Raw genomic sequence first — 17,600 nt, forward strand, 5'->3', positions numbered from 1 at the left:
CGTATACTTTGAATTTAATGTTTATGTTCATTACTTTTAATATTGTAATTCATTTAAACTTAATTTTATTGGTATTAAAAATCATTTTAGTTACAATTTAAATATTATTTACCATTGTAAATCAAAAGTTTATAAAGTTTGACATATTTATTGTACCTTTATTTTTATTTTTAAAAGATAAAAAAAAATTATTTTGTTTTGCGAAAATATTGAAAATTTTTTGTTTATTTTGTTAATGTAAATTATTTTGAATACATTACTTACTGTATGGGATTTGTCATTACAATTGCACGTACTGTAATACATACACCGAGATAACATTGGTGATTAATATTGTATGTATCATTTATTTTAATTATTTATTGAAATATTTTATTAATAATGAAACCAGTGTTTTCACATTAGTGAAAACTGTTGCTGTTTTTGATATATAATATTTTGATGTAAAACCTTTATAATTCGTTTTGCCATAGAACATTTTAAGTACAAGATAAGTATTCAGAAGCAGTTAACTATAAATACAAAACTTTGTAACAAAACATAATTTCTTTTAAACTGGTAATTCGCTTTTGAGAAGAATTGGACAATTTTATTTCTTTAATTTTTTTTGTGCAATAAAAAATACCATGTTTACGTATTATTTAATTACATAAAATTTGAACTCAAAATGTAAATATTAAGAATTTATAGTAAAACTTAATAAAACAGCTAGAATTAGTTCTTTATTACTATTTTATCAATGAATTAAAATAATGAATATCGCAATACCGATCAAAAGTAATTCTTAGCGTTCAATAATTTTTCTAGTTGAATTTATTAAACATTAAGAATGCCCCTAAAAATGCGCGACGCATATTTGCCATTATCATTTTATTTATAAAGAAGAATTGATCTGACTAGTCTTGAGCTACCTTACTGTACTGTCAAATTAGAATAAATAATATTTATAATATTTATAATATAATGAAATATCTAAAGCGGCTGGAGATTTATAATGGAGAAAATAATGAATATGTTATTTGAAACATTTGAGAATGTAATCGTTCAACTTTTACACTCTTGACTTCTCTATAAATTAATAATTCGTCAACTATTGAAAAAATTGTAAAATAATACAGAACTTTTTGTCTTAATTTAGTCCTCTCTATCTGCCTATAAACGATATTTTATGTTTACATCTCGTGTCAGACACTATATCCGTGTTGAATGTTATGTAAGAATGCTAATTAAATAAAAAATACTATTTGTTATTTGTAAACGTAGTATGATTACTAACCTGAATAAATTAAATATTGATAAAGAATAAAAAATTAAAATGTTATTAAAAATATTATCAGTTTGTAAACTTAATATATTTATTGAAGTGTAAATTTAAAATGTAAATGCAATTAATGTTTTATTTCTTTTTAATTATTACTAACTGTGTGTCCTTACTCAAAACAAACATATGATTAAATTCAGAAAGAGTTGTACGTTTAGGCCTTCGTATATTTAATAAAAAGACGTATCTATAGTTTGAATAGATACATTTCATTGCGGATATTTGTAACTACCTGTCTACAATATCTTTCAAATTTTTTACTGTGAAAACTTGGTTCCATAACCATCAGCGAATGTTGTACAACATTTTTTTGAATTATTAAAAAAAACTATTCGTCATTACATGATTCAAACGCACAGTTTAAGAGCGTATTCTCCCCTCGCTTTATTTTTTTCAAAACTAGAGGTTGAACAGCACACAATTTAATACCGTTCGCTTAGAATCCCTAATGCGTAATTACCATCACGCGCACTGTCGTGCTTCTCGTAATTTTCACGATTGATATGAAACGCAATGGGCATTTGTTGCTTGTCGACAGAATTATTACTCAAGAAATAAGGCTGCAAAAAAGAACTGATGCTCGAGAAAACTTCTTTTCTTCCGTAATTTTATCTATACACCGTCTCTGTTACTTTACAGTATAGTCGCAGTACACATTATCTGCTTCCGACATAGACTTTTAACGAAATTATAGGATATTCATACAAATAATGAGTTCTGTCTTCATTTGTCATTATACTATGCGTCGTATAATAACGATTAATCCATATCCACTCGAGTGGGGACGCACCGCATGGGGATGCGCGCGATGCGCTTGAGGAAATGGACAGTGCACTCTCAGTTCCTCCTCAAACCAGCGTACCGAATGTGTCAATACTAATCTTCATTTCCTTACGTTTCACAAACTGTTGGCGAATGACAATCACAAATACTGTCAGCCCGGCGCTGAAAATCGGGCTTCAACTCCTCGGCCTGTGGCCGGGAATATCGTATTCTATTATCTATTGGTCGAGTTTTATGTTAAGCATGATAGTCATGCAGTACTTTCAGTACCTGTATATATTTAATCATATTAAATTTAGTGAGCTCTTGAATCTCGTTGACAGTATGCCAGCAGCTCTAGATTACAGTCTGACCATTTTTAAATTGATTAGTCTGTGGTTACATCGCAGGTAAGATTTCGTGTTGTGTAATGTTGCAACTTGATTCAATTGTTTTGTTCGAGAAACAAAACTTTGCCGCTTTTTAATACATATTGTTTTGGATTTTCTGTAACAAAAGAATGATTTAATGTCGTCGCTTAAATTACAATTCAAGTATTCGTACATAAAACATTATTGGTTACACAAAGGAAATTGCAAGTTTTTTATCTTAACATTTGATGGATTAAAACAACACATTACAGAGTCCTTCATGAAATCCTAACTGCTATGGATAACGATTGGCGCGAGTGCATCAATGTTGATTGGCAATTGTACGTTATGCAAGTAAAAGCTAATATATCGCATATTTGTTGCAACGCTATATTGAGCTTTAATGCAATTGCTACGTTACTTTACTTCTTAGGAAATTACATAATTCATATCATGTTTCTAACTGAAGATTACAATGATACTTTACGACAGTTGCCTTTTAAGACGCAATTACCCTACGAAACTCAACAATCGCCATTGTTTGAATTTGTCTTTGCGATATTACTCTTACATGTGATTTTACATTCAAGTACAGTCGGTATTGTAAACGGATTGATCTTTACTTTGGTAATTCTCACATTTTCATTTATAATTATTTTTTATTAAATTTGTGTGACAGTAATTTGTTAGGTAAATCATAACTTTAATTATTGCATTAAAATCTCATTTTAAATTACTTGCAGAATTTTGATTCATGTGTACTGTTAACGCGTTTCTGCGATAGAAATTTGGAAGTGTGAATATCAAGTGTTTAGTTGAGTAATTGACTCTTATGTAAAAATGTTACGCGTATTATATCGTGTTACTTGAAACACATTTTTTATTGAAAAAAGAATCTTTTAAATATTCAATATTTGGAACTTTTATAAAAATTAAAATTTATTTTAGGTGCTTCACGTAGGCGGACAAATCGATATAATATGTCAAAAATTCAAAAATACCTCTGAAAATACACTTCTTTCTAAAACTTCCGTACCTTCATTTGGAATGCTGATTGAGAGACATAACCGGATTATATCAGCTTCTGACAATATCGAAAAACTGTTTTCCTTTATTGCTTTGATGCAAGTTCTTTGGAATACTTTAGTTATTTGCAGCCTCGGATTTGCCTTTACATTTGTAAGTATTGTAATCCATGCATGGTATCCAAAATCATACATATTATTTATTTTTATGTTATTTATAAAACCAGTTTATTCATAATGGAGCTAATGGTTTCGCGTTAGTAAAAACCATTTTTGCTTATTTTGGTGTAATAATGGAAGCCTTTGTCATTTGTTTTGCCGGAGAGTATCTTAGCCATAAGGTAAGTTCAGAAGTGATTAACTGTAAATACAAAATTTTGTAACAAGATATAGAAAAAGGTCGCTAGTACCGGCATATCACTTTGTTTCTGGATTGTACTTCTTAAATAAAACTAAAATTGACACATTAGAAACATAATTACGAAGTAGAAAGTATTTTCTATCAGATAATATAGCAGATTTTAAATATTCTTTTAAATTTTAAAATAATTAAGTAAAAGAAACAAGAGTGAGCATCAGGCAAAATAAGAGTCGACAGTCGGTAGTAATGCTACATTTACTTTTCTCTTCCTGTCCTAAGAATTATCTGTAAAAATAAATAATTGTATTATGATAAGTTAATATTATAATAAGTTAATATTATGATAAATTAATTAATTTATGGGATTTAAAAAATTTTTTATTTTAACGTAAAAAGTTTTTTGTTGATTGAAATTGTTTTTCGTCGCATTATGTATTGTACAAATATTTTATGCTGTTTCACAAAACGGAACATGTAGTGTAATAATATGTAAAAATTGCATAAGGTTACTAATTTAGATCTCCTAATGTTATGTTTTTTATTTTAACTTGTACGGCTTTTACGATCTTGTAAACTTTCTGAGTTTATGTTGCATTAATTTCATGTTTAAAATTGCATTCTGAGAGTAATAACTAAAGGAAAAATATAAATAAATTATTTTTAATTATGCTGCAAACGTGATCTACCATAAAATAATATTATCAGTAATATCCTCACTACAATTGAATCTATAAAATTTGCAATAAAAAATTGTGTAAATTATTCTTGCTTTTAAACACATCGTTTTAAAAAATCATAAATGTATGTATTATGATATGATATACTCCTTTAACTATTTAAGCAGTTTCTTTTAACTAAGCCATGTTTTGATCAGTATTAAAAAAATACAATATTTAACTTTTGAAAAATAAATTGCTATAGAAAGTCTATGGTTTGGACTTTTTTTTTTAGAAAACAATGAAATCTTTTGAGTGAATTAAACGCAATGAGACAGAAAATAAAAAATAAATATGTTATGTAACAATTCTTTGCAAAATTTTTAGGGTAAATTAATTGCCAATGCATCATACGAGATGATGTGGTATGATATGCCATCTAAACAGAGTAAAATTATAATATTCATAATAATGAGATTTCAAAAGCGGCTGACGATCACGGCAGGAAAAATGACAGATATGACATTCGGAGCTTTTACAAGTGTAAGCTTTCAAATTTTCGTCATTCTACTAAAAGATATAAAATTATATTTCTAAATTTATTTATTTTATTTATTTAATTATTATTATGTTTTATAAAATATATTACAATTAATTTTGAAATCTGCTGTGTCATGTGTCTTTTATGCGTGAATATGTTTGTAAACTAAACTTAATATCTTTTAACCTTTTTTAGATCATAAAAACATCAGCATCATATGTATCCGTCTTGAATGCTATGTACTAATATCAATAAAATTGTATTACTCATTAACTAAGTTCGTAGTGTAATTAATATAATTTAATAAGTTAAAACATATGTGATAACAAATAAAGGATTAAAGAATATTACTAACAACGTAATTATCATTTCTTAACTCTTTATACTTATTGAATACAAATTTTTAAATAAATAAATTACCAATAAATTAAATTATATTTAACATAAATATAATTTATTTTTTTGTATTATTAATAACTTTAAAGTCCTAAAAGATATATGATTATGAAGTGCGTCAAATGCTTAGGCATTGAATCTTTATTCAAAGACCTTATAAAGCGTTTGAATAGATGTTTTTCATTGCATATATCTGACATAACGTCTACATTAGATTTAAATTGCAATTTTTTTTATTACCGAAACTTACTCCATGAGCGAGTATTACGGAATATATCCTGAATTATAATATTTAAAGAAATTTCTCGTCATTATACGATTCAACCTTTGCCCGAGAGTTTTTTCTCCCCTCAATTTATTTCTTTAAAGACCGGAAGTTGAACTGGATACAATTTAATTTCATTTGTTTCGAATATCTAATGTGTAATACAATTGCTCTGTCGCGTATCTAATGATTTTTGCCGTTGGTAGGAAGCGTAGTGGACACTTATTTCTCGTTGATGGAACTGCATTGTGAAGTAGCAAAGTTGCAAAAAAAAACATGTATATAAAACTGTTCTTTTTTTCACAATTTTATCTACAACATCTTTGTTACATTATGATCGTAAAATGCATTTCATGTGTTTCTAACATAGACTGTTAATAAAAATTATAGGGTGTTTACGGATAATGAGTTGTGTCTCGAATTTTGGTCATAGTACGCAACATATAATTGCAATTGATCCGTGTTCGCCCGATGTGACGCAGTGACGTGGGGACACGTTGTGTGAGGATGAACTCGGAGAAATTGACGCTGTTCTCTCATTTCCTTCTCAACCAGAGTACCAAACAAATGTACCAATACTAATTATTACTTTTAATAAATTTTCAAAATTCTTGACAAATGACAATTACAAGTAGTGTCAGCCCAGCGCTGAAAATTGGTCTTCGATTTTTCGGCCTCTGGCCAGGTGTGTCGTATTCTATCATTTACTGGGCGAGTTTTATGTTAAGCATGCTGATTGTACAGTATTTCCAATATTTGTACGTGTTTCATCACTTGAAGATGAGTGAGTTGTCAAATCTTGTTGATAGTTTGGTTGTGACCCTAGATTACAGTTTGTCATTTATTAAATTGGCTAGTCTGTGGCTACATCGTCGGTAAGATATAAAAATATTGTTTACTATTTCAATTTTACTAAAATTATTGTGTGTTCAAGAAATAAGATCGTTCTTTCTACTTTTTGTCATACATATTTAATCCGATTATCTTTAATAGGAAGTAAATTAATATGATTATCTAAATTTTAATTTAAATGTTAAAGTGTACAACATCAGTTTTGTCAAGTTAGAAGAATAAATACTCTTATATTTGAACCATCTGATTAAAGCAAAGCATTAACGTTTTGCAGAGTTTTTCATAACATTTTAAAAGATATGCATAATGATTGGTGCGAGTGCATCAATGTTGATCAACATTTATACATGATGACAATCAAAGCTAATATATCGCATTTCTTTTCAAACGTTTTATTGAGTTTTAATGTGATAGTTGCAACACTTTACCTCCTAGGCGACTATGTAATTCGTTTCATATTTTTAACTGCGAATGACAATGATACTGTACGACAGCTTCCTGTAAAAATACAATTTCCATTTGATATTCAACAATCTCCGATATTTGAACTTACTTTTGTAACTGTATTCATACATAAAATGTTACAACTATGGACGATCGCTATTATAAATGGATTGATCTTTACTTTGGTAACTTGTAATGTACATATGTTATTTTTAGTTTTTATTAAAATTTAAAATAACAACGATTTATATTTTATAACTTATAAGCGTAAGCGCTATTGTAATTAAGCAATCAGTTTAGTACTTTGTAATATGTAACGCAGCACGCATACAAAGACATGTTACACTTCTGCTTTTGCATTAAAATTTTCAAATTACAATGTACAATAATTAACTTTAGTGTTAAAATTATTTTACAATTATATTAATTATATTATGTTATAATAACATATATATATAATATTTACATAATATACATATTAAATTATAATTGTACGTTACATATAATATTACATATAATATAATACAACATGTATATAGCATTTATTATACAGTTTTATTATAAATACTATTTAATAATTCTCAAATTCTCAATTTTTTAATAGACATAGATGATTCAAATTTTTTTAACGATTTAAAATTATGTTAACATCTTAATAATAGTATCATAGCATCTATCAAATTAAAACAATTTATTACAGAGTTCATCATGAAATTCTAATGGATTAGAATCCGTGGAAAATGATTGACATGAGTGTATCAGTCTTGTTCAAGATTTGTGCGTTATGCAAATCAAACGGCATAACTATTTTAATGTTTTTCGTTTTAATGCAATCACTACGGTACGTTACTTCTAAGAGAATTTGTTTTATATTTCTAACTGAAAACTGTAATACTTTACAATGGGTTCCTGTAAACACGCAATTTCATCTTGAAACTCAACAATTACTTGTTCGAGTTTCTCTTTATGATATTATTTTTATATGTGATGTTAAATTCAAATTTACCGGCTATTGTAATTGGATTGTTCTTTGATAATTTTCGTATTTTACATCTATATTTTATTAAAAATGTATATAACAGATTAATTTGTGATCGAGGCTTGATTATGTCCGTGAACATTATTGTCAAATATTATTATTGTAATATAAGTTTTCCCAATTTTTCAATAATCTCTAAAAAATAAAATAAAATAAATAAGACAATGAACCTTAATTAAAATATTTACTAATATTTTTTACTACTTTTTTCAACTTTTCAGGAAGCATATATATACTGTATCTGAGAAAATTATCATCTTTAGAGGCAATTCATTCATCGATCCATTTTCTGACAACCACGTCTTTCGCGAAGTGCACACTAGATAACCCGTGTTATAGATCTGAATAGATATTAACCGAAAGAGGCAATGTCTGATGAGTAATCTGGAGATACGACAGGACTTGCCATTTCAAAACTGTTGCTGTTTTTGATATAAAATATTTTGATGTAATGCCTTTATAATTTGTTTCGCTATAGAATGTTTTAAGTGCAATATAAGTATTCAGAAGCAGTTAACTATAAATATAAAATTTTGTAATAAAACATAATTTTTTTTAAACTGGTTATCCGCTTTTGGGCAGAATTGGACAATTTTTTTCTTAATTTCTTTGTGCAATAAGAAATACTATGTTTACGTATTATTTATTTACATAAAATTTGAACCAAAAATGTAAACATTAAGAATTTATAGTAAAACTTAATGAAACAGAATTAGTTCTTTATTACTATTTTATCAATGAATTAAAATAATGAATATCGCAATACCGATCAAAAGTAATTCTTAGCGTTCAATAATTTTTCTAGTTAAATTTATTAAACATTAAGAATGCCCCTAAAAATGCGCGACGCATATTTGCCATTATCATTTTATTTATAAAGAAGAATTGATCTGACTAGTCTTGAGCTACCTTACTGTACTGTTAAATTAGAATAAAGTTATAATATTTATAATATAATGAAATATCTAAAGCGGCTGGAGATTTATAATGGAGAAAATAATGAATATGTTATTTGAAACTTTTGAGAATGTAATCGTTCAACTTTTACACTCTTGACTTCTCAAGAATAATTTTATTTTAATAAACTCATTATTATTTTGTTTTATAAAATCTATAGTTAATTTTGAAGTTTGCTGCAGCATGTCTTTTGTGCATGAATATAATTTATAGGTAAAAATTAATTCCTTAACTTTTATTTCTTTTAGATTATGAAGCAACATCATGTATCTGACATTAGGTGTAACATCGCATACGAACAAATATAGCACTAAATTGAGCAGAAAGTCTTGTATTCACCTGACCTCCAAATGCAAACGTGCGATGTGATACGACGTCCCAGCGTTTATCGTTGCTAGGCACGCGCAAAGATGTTTAAAGGTATGCTTATACTATATATTGTAACTATAATATAATTGTGCTATTCGCACAAAGTGCACTACCAAATATCTTCTTGCGTGAGTAGCAACAATTCTCGGTGGTCGTACCTCGCCGTTTACCTTCAACAGTAGGCTAGGAGAATTTGGTTGTCTTTATAAATTAATAATTTGTTAACTATTGAAAAAATTGTGAAATAAAACAGGACATTTTGTCTTAATTTAGTCTCCTCTATCTGCCTGTAAGCAATATTTTATTACATCTCATGTCAAACCTTACATAATGTTATGTAAGAATGCTAGTAAAATACAAAACACTATTTGTTTTTCGCAAACGTAGTATGATTACTAACCTGAATATATTAAATATTGATAAAGAATAAAAAATTAAAATGTTATTAGAAATAATATTAGTTTGTAAACTTTATATATTTATTGACGTGTAAATTTAAAATGTAAATGCAATTAATGTTTTATTTTTTTTTTTTATTATTACTCATTGTGTGTCCTTACTCAAAACAAACATATGACTAGGTACAGAAAGCGTTGTACGTTTAGTTCTTCGTAACTTTATTAAAAAAACGTATCTATAGTTTGAATAGATACATTTCATTGCGGATATTTGTAACTACCTGTCTACATTATCTTTGCAAATTTTTTACTGTGAAAACTTGGTTCCATAACCATAAGCGAATGTTGTACAACATTTTTTTGAATTATTAAAAAAAACTATTCGCCATTACATGATTCAAACGCACAGTTTAAGAGCGTATTCTCCCCTCGCTTTATTTCTTTCAAAACTAGAGGTTGAACAGCACACAATTTAATACCGTTCGCTTAGAATACCTAATGCGTAATTACCATCACGCGCACTGTCGTGCTTCTCGTAATTTTCACGATTGATATGAAACGCAATGGGCATTTGTTGCTTGTCGACAGAATTATTACTCAAGAAATGAGGCTGCAAAAAAGAACTGATGCTCGAAAAAACTTCTTTTCTTCCGTAATTTTATCTATACACCGTCTCTGTTACTTTACAGTATAGTCGCAGTACACATTATCTGCTTCCGACATAGACTTTTAACGAAATTATAGGATATTCATACAAATAATGAGTTCTGTCTTCATTTGTCATTATACTATGCGTCGTATAATAACGATTAATCCATATCCACTCGAGTGGGGACGCACCGCATGGGGATGCGCGCGATGCGCTTGAGGAAATGGACAGTGCACCCTCAGTTCCTCCTCAAACCAGCGTACCGGATGTGCCAATACTAATCTTCATTTTCCTACGTTTCACAAACTGTTGGCGAATGACAATCACAAATACTGTCAGCCCGGCGCTGAAATTCGGCCTTCAACTCCTCGGCCTGTGGCCGGGAGTATCGTATTCTATTATCTATTGGTCGAGTTTTATGTTAAGCATGATAGTCATGCAGTACTTTCAGTACTTGTATATACTTAATCATATTAAAGTCAGTGAGCTCTTGAATCTCGTTGACAGTATACCATTAGCTCTAGATTACGGTCTGACCATTTTTAAATTGATTAGTCTGTGGTTACATCGCAGGTAAGATTTTGTGTTGTGTAATGTTGCAACTTTATTTAATCGTTGTGTTCAAAAAGCAAAACTTTACCGCTTTTTAATACACATTGTTTCGGATTTTCTGTAACAAAAAAATGATTTAATCTCGTCGATTAAATTACAATTCGAATATTCGTGCATAAAACATTATTGGTTACACGAAGGAAATTGCAAGTTTTTCATCTTAACATTTGATAGATTAAAATAACACATTACAGAGTCCTTCATGAAATCCTAACTGCTATGGATAACGATTGGCGCGAGTGCATCAATGTTGATCGACAATTGTACGTTATGCAAATGAAAGCTAATATATCGCATATTTGTTGCAACGCTATATTGAGCTTTAATGCAATTGCTACGTTACTTTACTTCGTAGGAGATTACATAGTTCATATCATGTTTCTAAGTAAAGATTACAATGATACTTTACGACGGTTGCCTTTAAAGGCGCAATTACCCTACGAAACTCAACAATCGCCATTGTTTGAAATTGTCTTTGCGATGTTACTTTTACATGTGTTTTTACATGCAAGTGCGGTCGGTATTATAAACGGATTGATCTTTACTTTGGTAATTCTCACATTTTCATTTATAATTATTTTTTATTAAATTTGTGTGACAGTGATTTGTTAGGTAAAGTCATAACTTCGATTATTGCATTAAAATCTTATTTTAAATTACTTGCAGAATTTTGATTCATGTATACTGTTAACGCGTTTCTGCGATAGAAATTTGGAAGCATGAATATCAAGTGTTTAAACAATTTAGTTGAGTAATTGACTCTTACGTAAAAATGTTACTCGTATTATATCGTGTTACTTGAAACACATTTTTTATAGAAAAACTAATCTTTTAAATATTCAATAATTGGAATTTTTATAAAAATTTAAATTTATTTTAGGTGCTTCACGTAGGCGGACAAATCGATATAATATGTCAAAAATTCAAAAATACCTCTGAAAATACACTTTTTTCTAAAACTTCCGTACCTTCATTTGGAATGTTGATTGAGAGACATAACCGGATTATATCAGCTTCTGACAATATCGAAAAACTGTTCTCCTTTATTGCTTTGATGCAAGTTCTTTGGAATACTTTAGTTATTTGCAGCCTCGGATTTGCCTTTACATTTGTAAGTATTGTAATCCATGCATGGTATTCAAAATCGTACATATTATTTAATTTTATGTTATTTATAAAACTAGTTTATTCATAATGGAGCCAACGTTTTCGGATTAGTGAAAAGCATTTTTGGTTATTTTGGTGTAACGATAGAAGCCTTTGTCATTTGTTTTGCCGGAGAGTATCTTAGCCATAAGGTAAGTTCAGACGTGATTAACTGTAAATACAAAATTTTGTAACAAGATATAGAAAAAGGTCGCTAGTACCGGCATACCACTTTGTTTTTGGATTGCATTTCTTAAATAAAACTAAAATTAACACATAATTACAAACATTGACACATAATTAAAAACATAACTACGAACTAGAAAGTATTTTCTATCAGATAATATAGCAGTTTTTACATTATTCTTTTAAATTTTACAATAATTAAGTAAAAGAAACAAAAATGAACATCAGGCAAAATAAAAGTCGACAGTCGGTAGTAATGCTACATTTACTTTTCTCTTTCTATCCTAAGAATTATCTGTAAATATAAACAATTGTATTATTATAAGTTAATATTATAATAAGTTAGTATTATGATAAGTTAATATATGGGATTTACAAAAATTTTTTTATTTTGACGTAAAAAATTTTTTATTGATTGAAATTGTTTTTCGCCGTGTTATGTACTGTACAAATATCTTACGCTGTTCCACAAAACTTAATATGTAGTGTAACAATATATAAAAATTGAATAAGGTTTCTAATTTACTAGATCTTCTAATGCCATGTTTTTTATTTTAATTCGTACGGCTTTTACGGCTTGTAAACTTTTTGAGTTTATGCTGCACCAATTTCATGTTTAAAACCGCAACATTCTGAGAATAATAACTAAGAAAAAAATATAAATATATAAATTTTAATTTTGCTGCAAACATGATCTAACATAAAATAATATTATCAATAATATCCTCACTATAATTTAATCTATGAAATTTGCAATAAACAATTGTGTAAATTATTTTTGCTTTTAAACAATTTGTTTTTAGTAAAAAATCATGAATGTATGTATGATATGATATACTCCTTTATCTATTTAAGCAACTTTTTTTAACTAAGCCATATTTTTATATCAATGTTAAAAGAATACAATATTTAGGTTTTGAAAAATAAATTGCTATAGGAAGTCTATGGTTTTGACTTTTTTTTAGAAAAAAAAGAAGAAATCTCTTGAGTAAATTAAACGCAATTGAGTAACTAAACGCAAATGAGACAGAATATAAAAAATAAATATGATATGTAACAATTGTTTACAAAATTTTTAGGGTAAATTAATTGCCAATGCATCATACGAAATGATGTGGTATGATATGCCATCTAAACAGAGTAAAATTATAATATTCATAATAATGAGATCTCAAAAGCGGCTGACGATCACGGCAGGAAAAATGACAGATATGTCATTCGGAGCTTTTACAAGTGTAAGCTTTCAAATTTTTATTATTCTACTAAAAGATATACAATTATATATATAAATTTATTTATTTTATTTATTTAATTATTATTATGTTTTATAAAAGATATTACAGTTAATTTTGAAATCTGTTGTGTCACATGTCTTTTATGCGTGAATATGTTTGTAAATTAAACTTAATATCTTTTAACCTTTTTTAGATCATAAAAGCATCAGCATCATATGTATCCGTCTTGAATGCTATGTACTAATATCAATAAAATTGTATTACTCATTAACTAAGTTTATAGTGTAATTAATATAATTTGATAAGTTAAAACATACTAGTATGTGATAACAAATAAAGAATTAAAGAATATTACTAACAACGTAATTATCATTTCTTAACTTTTTATACTTATTAAATACGAATTTTTAAATACATAAATTACCCATAAATTAAATTATATTTAATATAAATATAATTTATTTTTTTTTGTATTATTAATAACTTTAAAGCCCTAAAAGATATATGATTACGAAGTGCGTCAAATGTTTAGACCATTGAATCTTTATTCAAAGATCTCATAAAGCGTTTGAATAAATGTCTTTTATTGCATATATCTGACATGATGTCTACATTAGCTTTGAATTGCAATTTTTTTTATTACCGAAATTTACTCCATGAGCGAGTATTACGGAACATTTCCTGAATTATTTAAAGAAATTGCTCGTCATTATACGATTTGACCTTTGCTCGAGAGTTTTTTCTCCCCTCAATTTATTTCTTTAAAGACCGGAAATTGAACTGTATACAATTTAATTTCATTCGCTTCGAATATCTAATGTGTAATACAATTGCTCTGTCGTGTATCTAATGATTTTCGTCGTTGGTAGGAAGCGTAGTAGACACTTATTTCTTGTTGATGGAACTGCATTGTGAAGTAGCAAAGTTGCAAAAAAAAACGTGAGTATAAAACTGTTCCTTTGTTCACAATTTTATCTACAACATCTTTGTTATATCATGATCGCAAAATGCATTTCATGTGTTTCCAACATAGACTGTTAATAAAATTATAGGATGTTTACGGATAATGAGTTGTGTCTCGACTTATGGTCATAGTACGCAACATATAATTGCAATTGATCCATGTTCGCCCGATGCGACGCAGCGACGTGGGGACACGTTGTGTGGGGATGAACTCGGAGAAACTGACGCTGTTCTCTCATTTCCTTCTCAACCAGAGTACCAAACAAATGTACCAATACTAATTATTACTTTTAATAAATTTTCAAAATTCTTGACAAATGACAATTACAAGTAGTGTCAGCCCAGCGCTGAAAATTGGTCTTCGATTTTTCGGCCTCTGGCCAGGTGTGTCGTATTCTACCATTTACTGGGCGAGTTTTATGTTAAGCATGCTGATTGTACAGTATTTCCAATATTTGTACGTGTTTCATCACTTGAAGATGAGTGAGTTGTCAAATCTTGTTGATAGTTTGGTTGTGACCCTAGATTACAGTTTGTCATTTATTAAATTGGCTAGTCTGTGGCTACATCGTCGGTAAGATATAAAAATATTGTTTACTATTTCAATTTTACTAAAATTATTGTGTGTTCAAGAAATAAGATCGTTCTTCTACTTTTTGTCATACATATTTAATCCGATTATCTTTAATAGGAAGTAAATTAATATGATTATCTAAATCTTAATTTAAATGTTGGAGTGTACAACATCAGTTTTGACCTGTTAGAAGAATAAATACTCTTATATCTGAACCATCTGATTAAAGCATTAACGTATTGCAGAGTTTTTCATAAAGTTTTAAAGGATATGGATAATGATTGGCGCGAGTGCATCAATGTTGATCAACATTTGTACATGATGACAATCAAAGCTAATATATCGCATTTCTTTTCAAACGTTTTATTGAGTTTTAATGTGATAGTTGCAACACTTTACCTCCTAGGCGACTATGTAATTCGTTTCATATTTTTAACTGCGAATGACAATGATACTGTGCGACAGCTTCCTGTAAAAATACAATTTCCATTTGATATGCAACAATCTCCGATATTTGAACTTACTTTTGTAACGGTATTCATACATACAATGTTACAACTATGGACGATCGCTATTATAAATGGATTGATCTTTACTTTGGTAACTTGTAATGTACATTTGTTATTTTCAGTTTTTATTAAAATTTAATATAACAACGATTTATATTCTATAACTTATAAGCGTAAACGCTGTTGTAATTAAGCAACCAGTTTAGTACTTTGTAATATGTAACGCAGCACGCATACAAAGACATGTTACACTTCTGTTTTTGTATTAAAACTTTCAAATTACAATGTACAATAATTAACGTTAGTGTTAAAATTATTTTACAATTATATTAATTATATTATATTATAATAACATATGTATATAATATATATATAATATACATATTAAATTGTAATTATACATTACATATAATATTATATATAATATTATAATACAACATGTATATAGCATTTTTTATACATTTTCCTTATAAATACTATTTAATAACAAACCTTTTTTTATATATAATAATTATAATATTTGCAGAAATTTAAGTATATTTTAGGTGATCCATGTAAGTGGACAAATTGATATAATATGTGACGAATTCAAAAATATTTCTAAAAGTATTACGTTTTATGGATCTTACACATCATTTGGAATGCTGGTCGAGAGGCATAATAAAATTATTTCATTTTCCGACAACATCGAACAGTTATTCTCCTTTATCGTATTAATGCAAGTTGTTTGGAATACTTTAGTTATTTGCTGCCTGGGATTTATCTTCATAATTGTAAATACTGTGATATGTGTGATATTATATTATACGCCAATAACTCTTGTCATATGTCCAATTCATTTCTATATTTGTTGTTCGTTAGTCTATCCATAATGGAACTGGTGTTTTTATGTTAGTGAAAACCATTCTTGCTTATCTTGCCATAACGACGGAAGTTTTTCTCATTTGCTTTGTTGGAGAATATCTCAGTCACAAGGTAAGCGTTTCACTGTAAAAACAATTTTTTATTAGATATTAATTAAATTTGAACACACAATTACATAATAACGCAAATTATAAGACGATGTAATTATCTTTATTAAAATGATTGTAATATCTTGCAACACATAAACTATTTATTTAAGAAAATTAATTTTATAAATAAAAATGTTTTTTTTAATTAAAAAACATTATTTTACAATATATTATATTTAAAAAATAATTAAACATGTAATAAAACGTATCTGAAGTTAAAAAGTGTTTATTAAGTTTTAAAATTTTATTTATTAATTGTTTATTATTATTACAAAACTTTTGCATTTTGAAAATAAACATGCGAATAAAATAAGTGAAGAATTTCTGAGATTATGGTTACAATATTTTCATGATATCGATGATATTATTGGAAAAGTTTTTTTATATTAAACAAGTTTAAGAAATGGAAATAAATATAACTACAGCTGCAATATTCAATCACTATTTTTATCATTTTAGGGCACATCAATTACTAATGCAACATATGAAACGCTGTGGTACGATATGCCACCAAATCAGTGTAAAATTATAATGTTCATAATGATGAGATCACAAAAGCAACTAGCAATCTCGGCAGGAAAAATGTTGGATATGTCATTCGAAACTTTTACTAGTGTAATTTTTTAAATCTTTTTTTTCTTGGACATTTCATTGTTAAGATGATTTTATATTTTATATATTTTAAGACATAATATGATACATATTCTCTTTTCATAAAATTTAATTTGTTAATCTAATTAAATTTTAACTTAAATGTTTTAGATTATGAAGGCATCAGCGTCGTATGTATCTGTTTTAATTGCTATGTATTGACGTCAACCAAAACGTGTAATATTCCTTTGTTGAATTTTATAACGTAGTGAACATATCATAAGTTGAAACTTTGATATATATATAAGTTGAAACATTTAAAAAATATTTAATAAAAAAATAAAAATTAAACTGTTATTGTAAAT

The 17,600-nt window shown here is 27.7% G+C and overlaps 3 protein-coding genes across 10 annotated transcripts; all 3 read left to right on the forward strand.

The window, feature by feature from the left end:
- The first annotated feature begins 1,994 nt into the window (after positions 1-1,994).
- Positions 1,995-9,624, forward strand: LOC105193025 (odorant receptor 13a). Of its 5 annotated transcripts, XR_005575735.1 has the most exons (8): positions 1,995-2,493; positions 2,727-3,081; positions 3,403-3,633; positions 3,707-3,820; positions 4,884-5,039; positions 7,695-7,835; positions 8,255-8,481; positions 9,239-9,624. XR_005575735.1 is itself a non-coding variant. In XM_039454485.1 (6 exons), the coding sequence occupies exons 1-6, from the start codon at positions 2,144-2,146 to the stop codon at positions 5,281-5,283; spliced, it is 1,257 nt and encodes a 418-aa protein (XP_039310419.1). In that variant the 5' UTR covers positions 1,995-2,143; the 3' UTR covers positions 5,284-5,394. The 5 variants fall into 5 exon arrangements, 3 of the variants coding, with proteins under 3 accessions (XP_039310419.1, XP_039310418.1, XP_039310420.1); XR_005575734.1 differs by having other exon boundaries at positions 7,695-8,481; XM_039454485.1 differs by lacking the exons at positions 7,695-7,835; positions 8,255-8,481; positions 9,239-9,624 and adding an exon at positions 5,233-5,394.
- Positions 9,625-10,632: 1,008 nt separating this feature from the next.
- LOC105203175 (odorant receptor 13a) lies at positions 10,633-16,285 on the forward strand. 4 transcript variants are annotated; one of them, XM_039454494.1, is made up of 6 exons: positions 10,633-10,979; positions 11,213-11,567; positions 11,899-12,129; positions 12,203-12,316; positions 13,430-13,585; positions 16,158-16,285. In XM_039454494.1, the coding sequence occupies exons 1-6, from the start codon at positions 10,723-10,725 to the stop codon at positions 16,200-16,202; spliced, it is 1,158 nt and encodes a 385-aa protein (XP_039310428.1). In that variant the 5' UTR covers positions 10,633-10,722; the 3' UTR covers positions 16,203-16,285. The 4 variants fall into 4 exon arrangements, with proteins under 4 accessions (XP_039310428.1, XP_011170247.3, XP_039310427.1 ...); XM_011171945.3 differs by lacking the exon at positions 16,158-16,285 and adding an exon at positions 13,779-13,946; XM_039454493.1 differs by lacking the exon at positions 16,158-16,285 and having other exon boundaries at positions 13,430-13,946.
- On the forward strand, positions 14,086-17,599 carry LOC105193034 (odorant receptor 13a). The gene is made up of 7 exons (XM_011157357.3): positions 14,086-14,524; positions 14,638-15,122; positions 15,368-15,722; positions 16,177-16,404; positions 16,493-16,606; positions 17,104-17,259; positions 17,407-17,599. Exons 2-7 carry the CDS (start codon positions 14,866-14,868, stop codon positions 17,455-17,457), a joined length of 1,161 nt encoding a protein of 386 aa, XP_011155659.3. The 5' UTR covers positions 14,086-14,524; positions 14,638-14,865; the 3' UTR covers positions 17,458-17,599.
- The last annotated feature ends 1 nt before the right edge of the window (position 17,600 follows it).

The sequence above is a fragment of the Solenopsis invicta genome, chromosome 10 (assembly GCF_016802725.1).
Source record: "Solenopsis invicta isolate M01_SB chromosome 10, UNIL_Sinv_3.0, whole genome shotgun sequence".
NCBI classification, from domain to species: Eukaryota; Metazoa; Arthropoda; class Insecta; order Hymenoptera; family Formicidae; genus Solenopsis; species Solenopsis invicta.

Excerpts from the sequence above, each read along its gene's own strand:
- LOC105193025 (XM_039454484.1), top strand. The coding sequence starts at position 2,144 with ATGGACAGTGCACTCTCAGTTCCTCCTCAAACCAGCGTACCGAATGTG. Across the intron at positions 3,634-3,706 it reads TCGGATTTGCCTTTACATTT|TTTATTCATAATGGAGCTAA; the intron begins GTAAGTATTGTA and ends TTATAAAACCAG. Across the intron at positions 3,821-4,883 it reads GAGAGTATCTTAGCCATAAG|GGTAAATTAATTGCCAATGC; the intron begins GTAAGTTCAGAA and ends CAAAATTTTTAG.
- LOC105203175 (XM_039454493.1), top strand. The coding sequence starts at position 10,723 with ATGACAATCACAAATACTGTCAGCCCGGCGCTGAAATTCGGCCTTCAA. Across the intron at positions 11,568-11,898 it reads ACGGATTGATCTTTACTTTG|GTGCTTCACGTAGGCGGACA; the intron begins GTAATTCTCACA and ends AATTTATTTTAG. Across the intron at positions 12,130-12,202 it reads TCGGATTTGCCTTTACATTT|TTTATTCATAATGGAGCCAA; the intron begins GTAAGTATTGTA and ends TTATAAAACTAG.
- LOC105193034 (XM_011157357.3), top strand. The coding sequence starts at position 14,866 with ATGACAATTACAAGTAGTGTCAGCCCAGCGCTGAAAATTGGTCTTCGA. Across the intron at positions 16,607-17,103 it reads GAGAATATCTCAGTCACAAG|GGCACATCAATTACTAATGC; the intron begins GTAAGCGTTTCA and ends TTATCATTTTAG. Across the intron at positions 17,260-17,406 it reads CATTCGAAACTTTTACTAGT|ATTATGAAGGCATCAGCGTC; the intron begins GTAATTTTTTAA and ends TAAATGTTTTAG.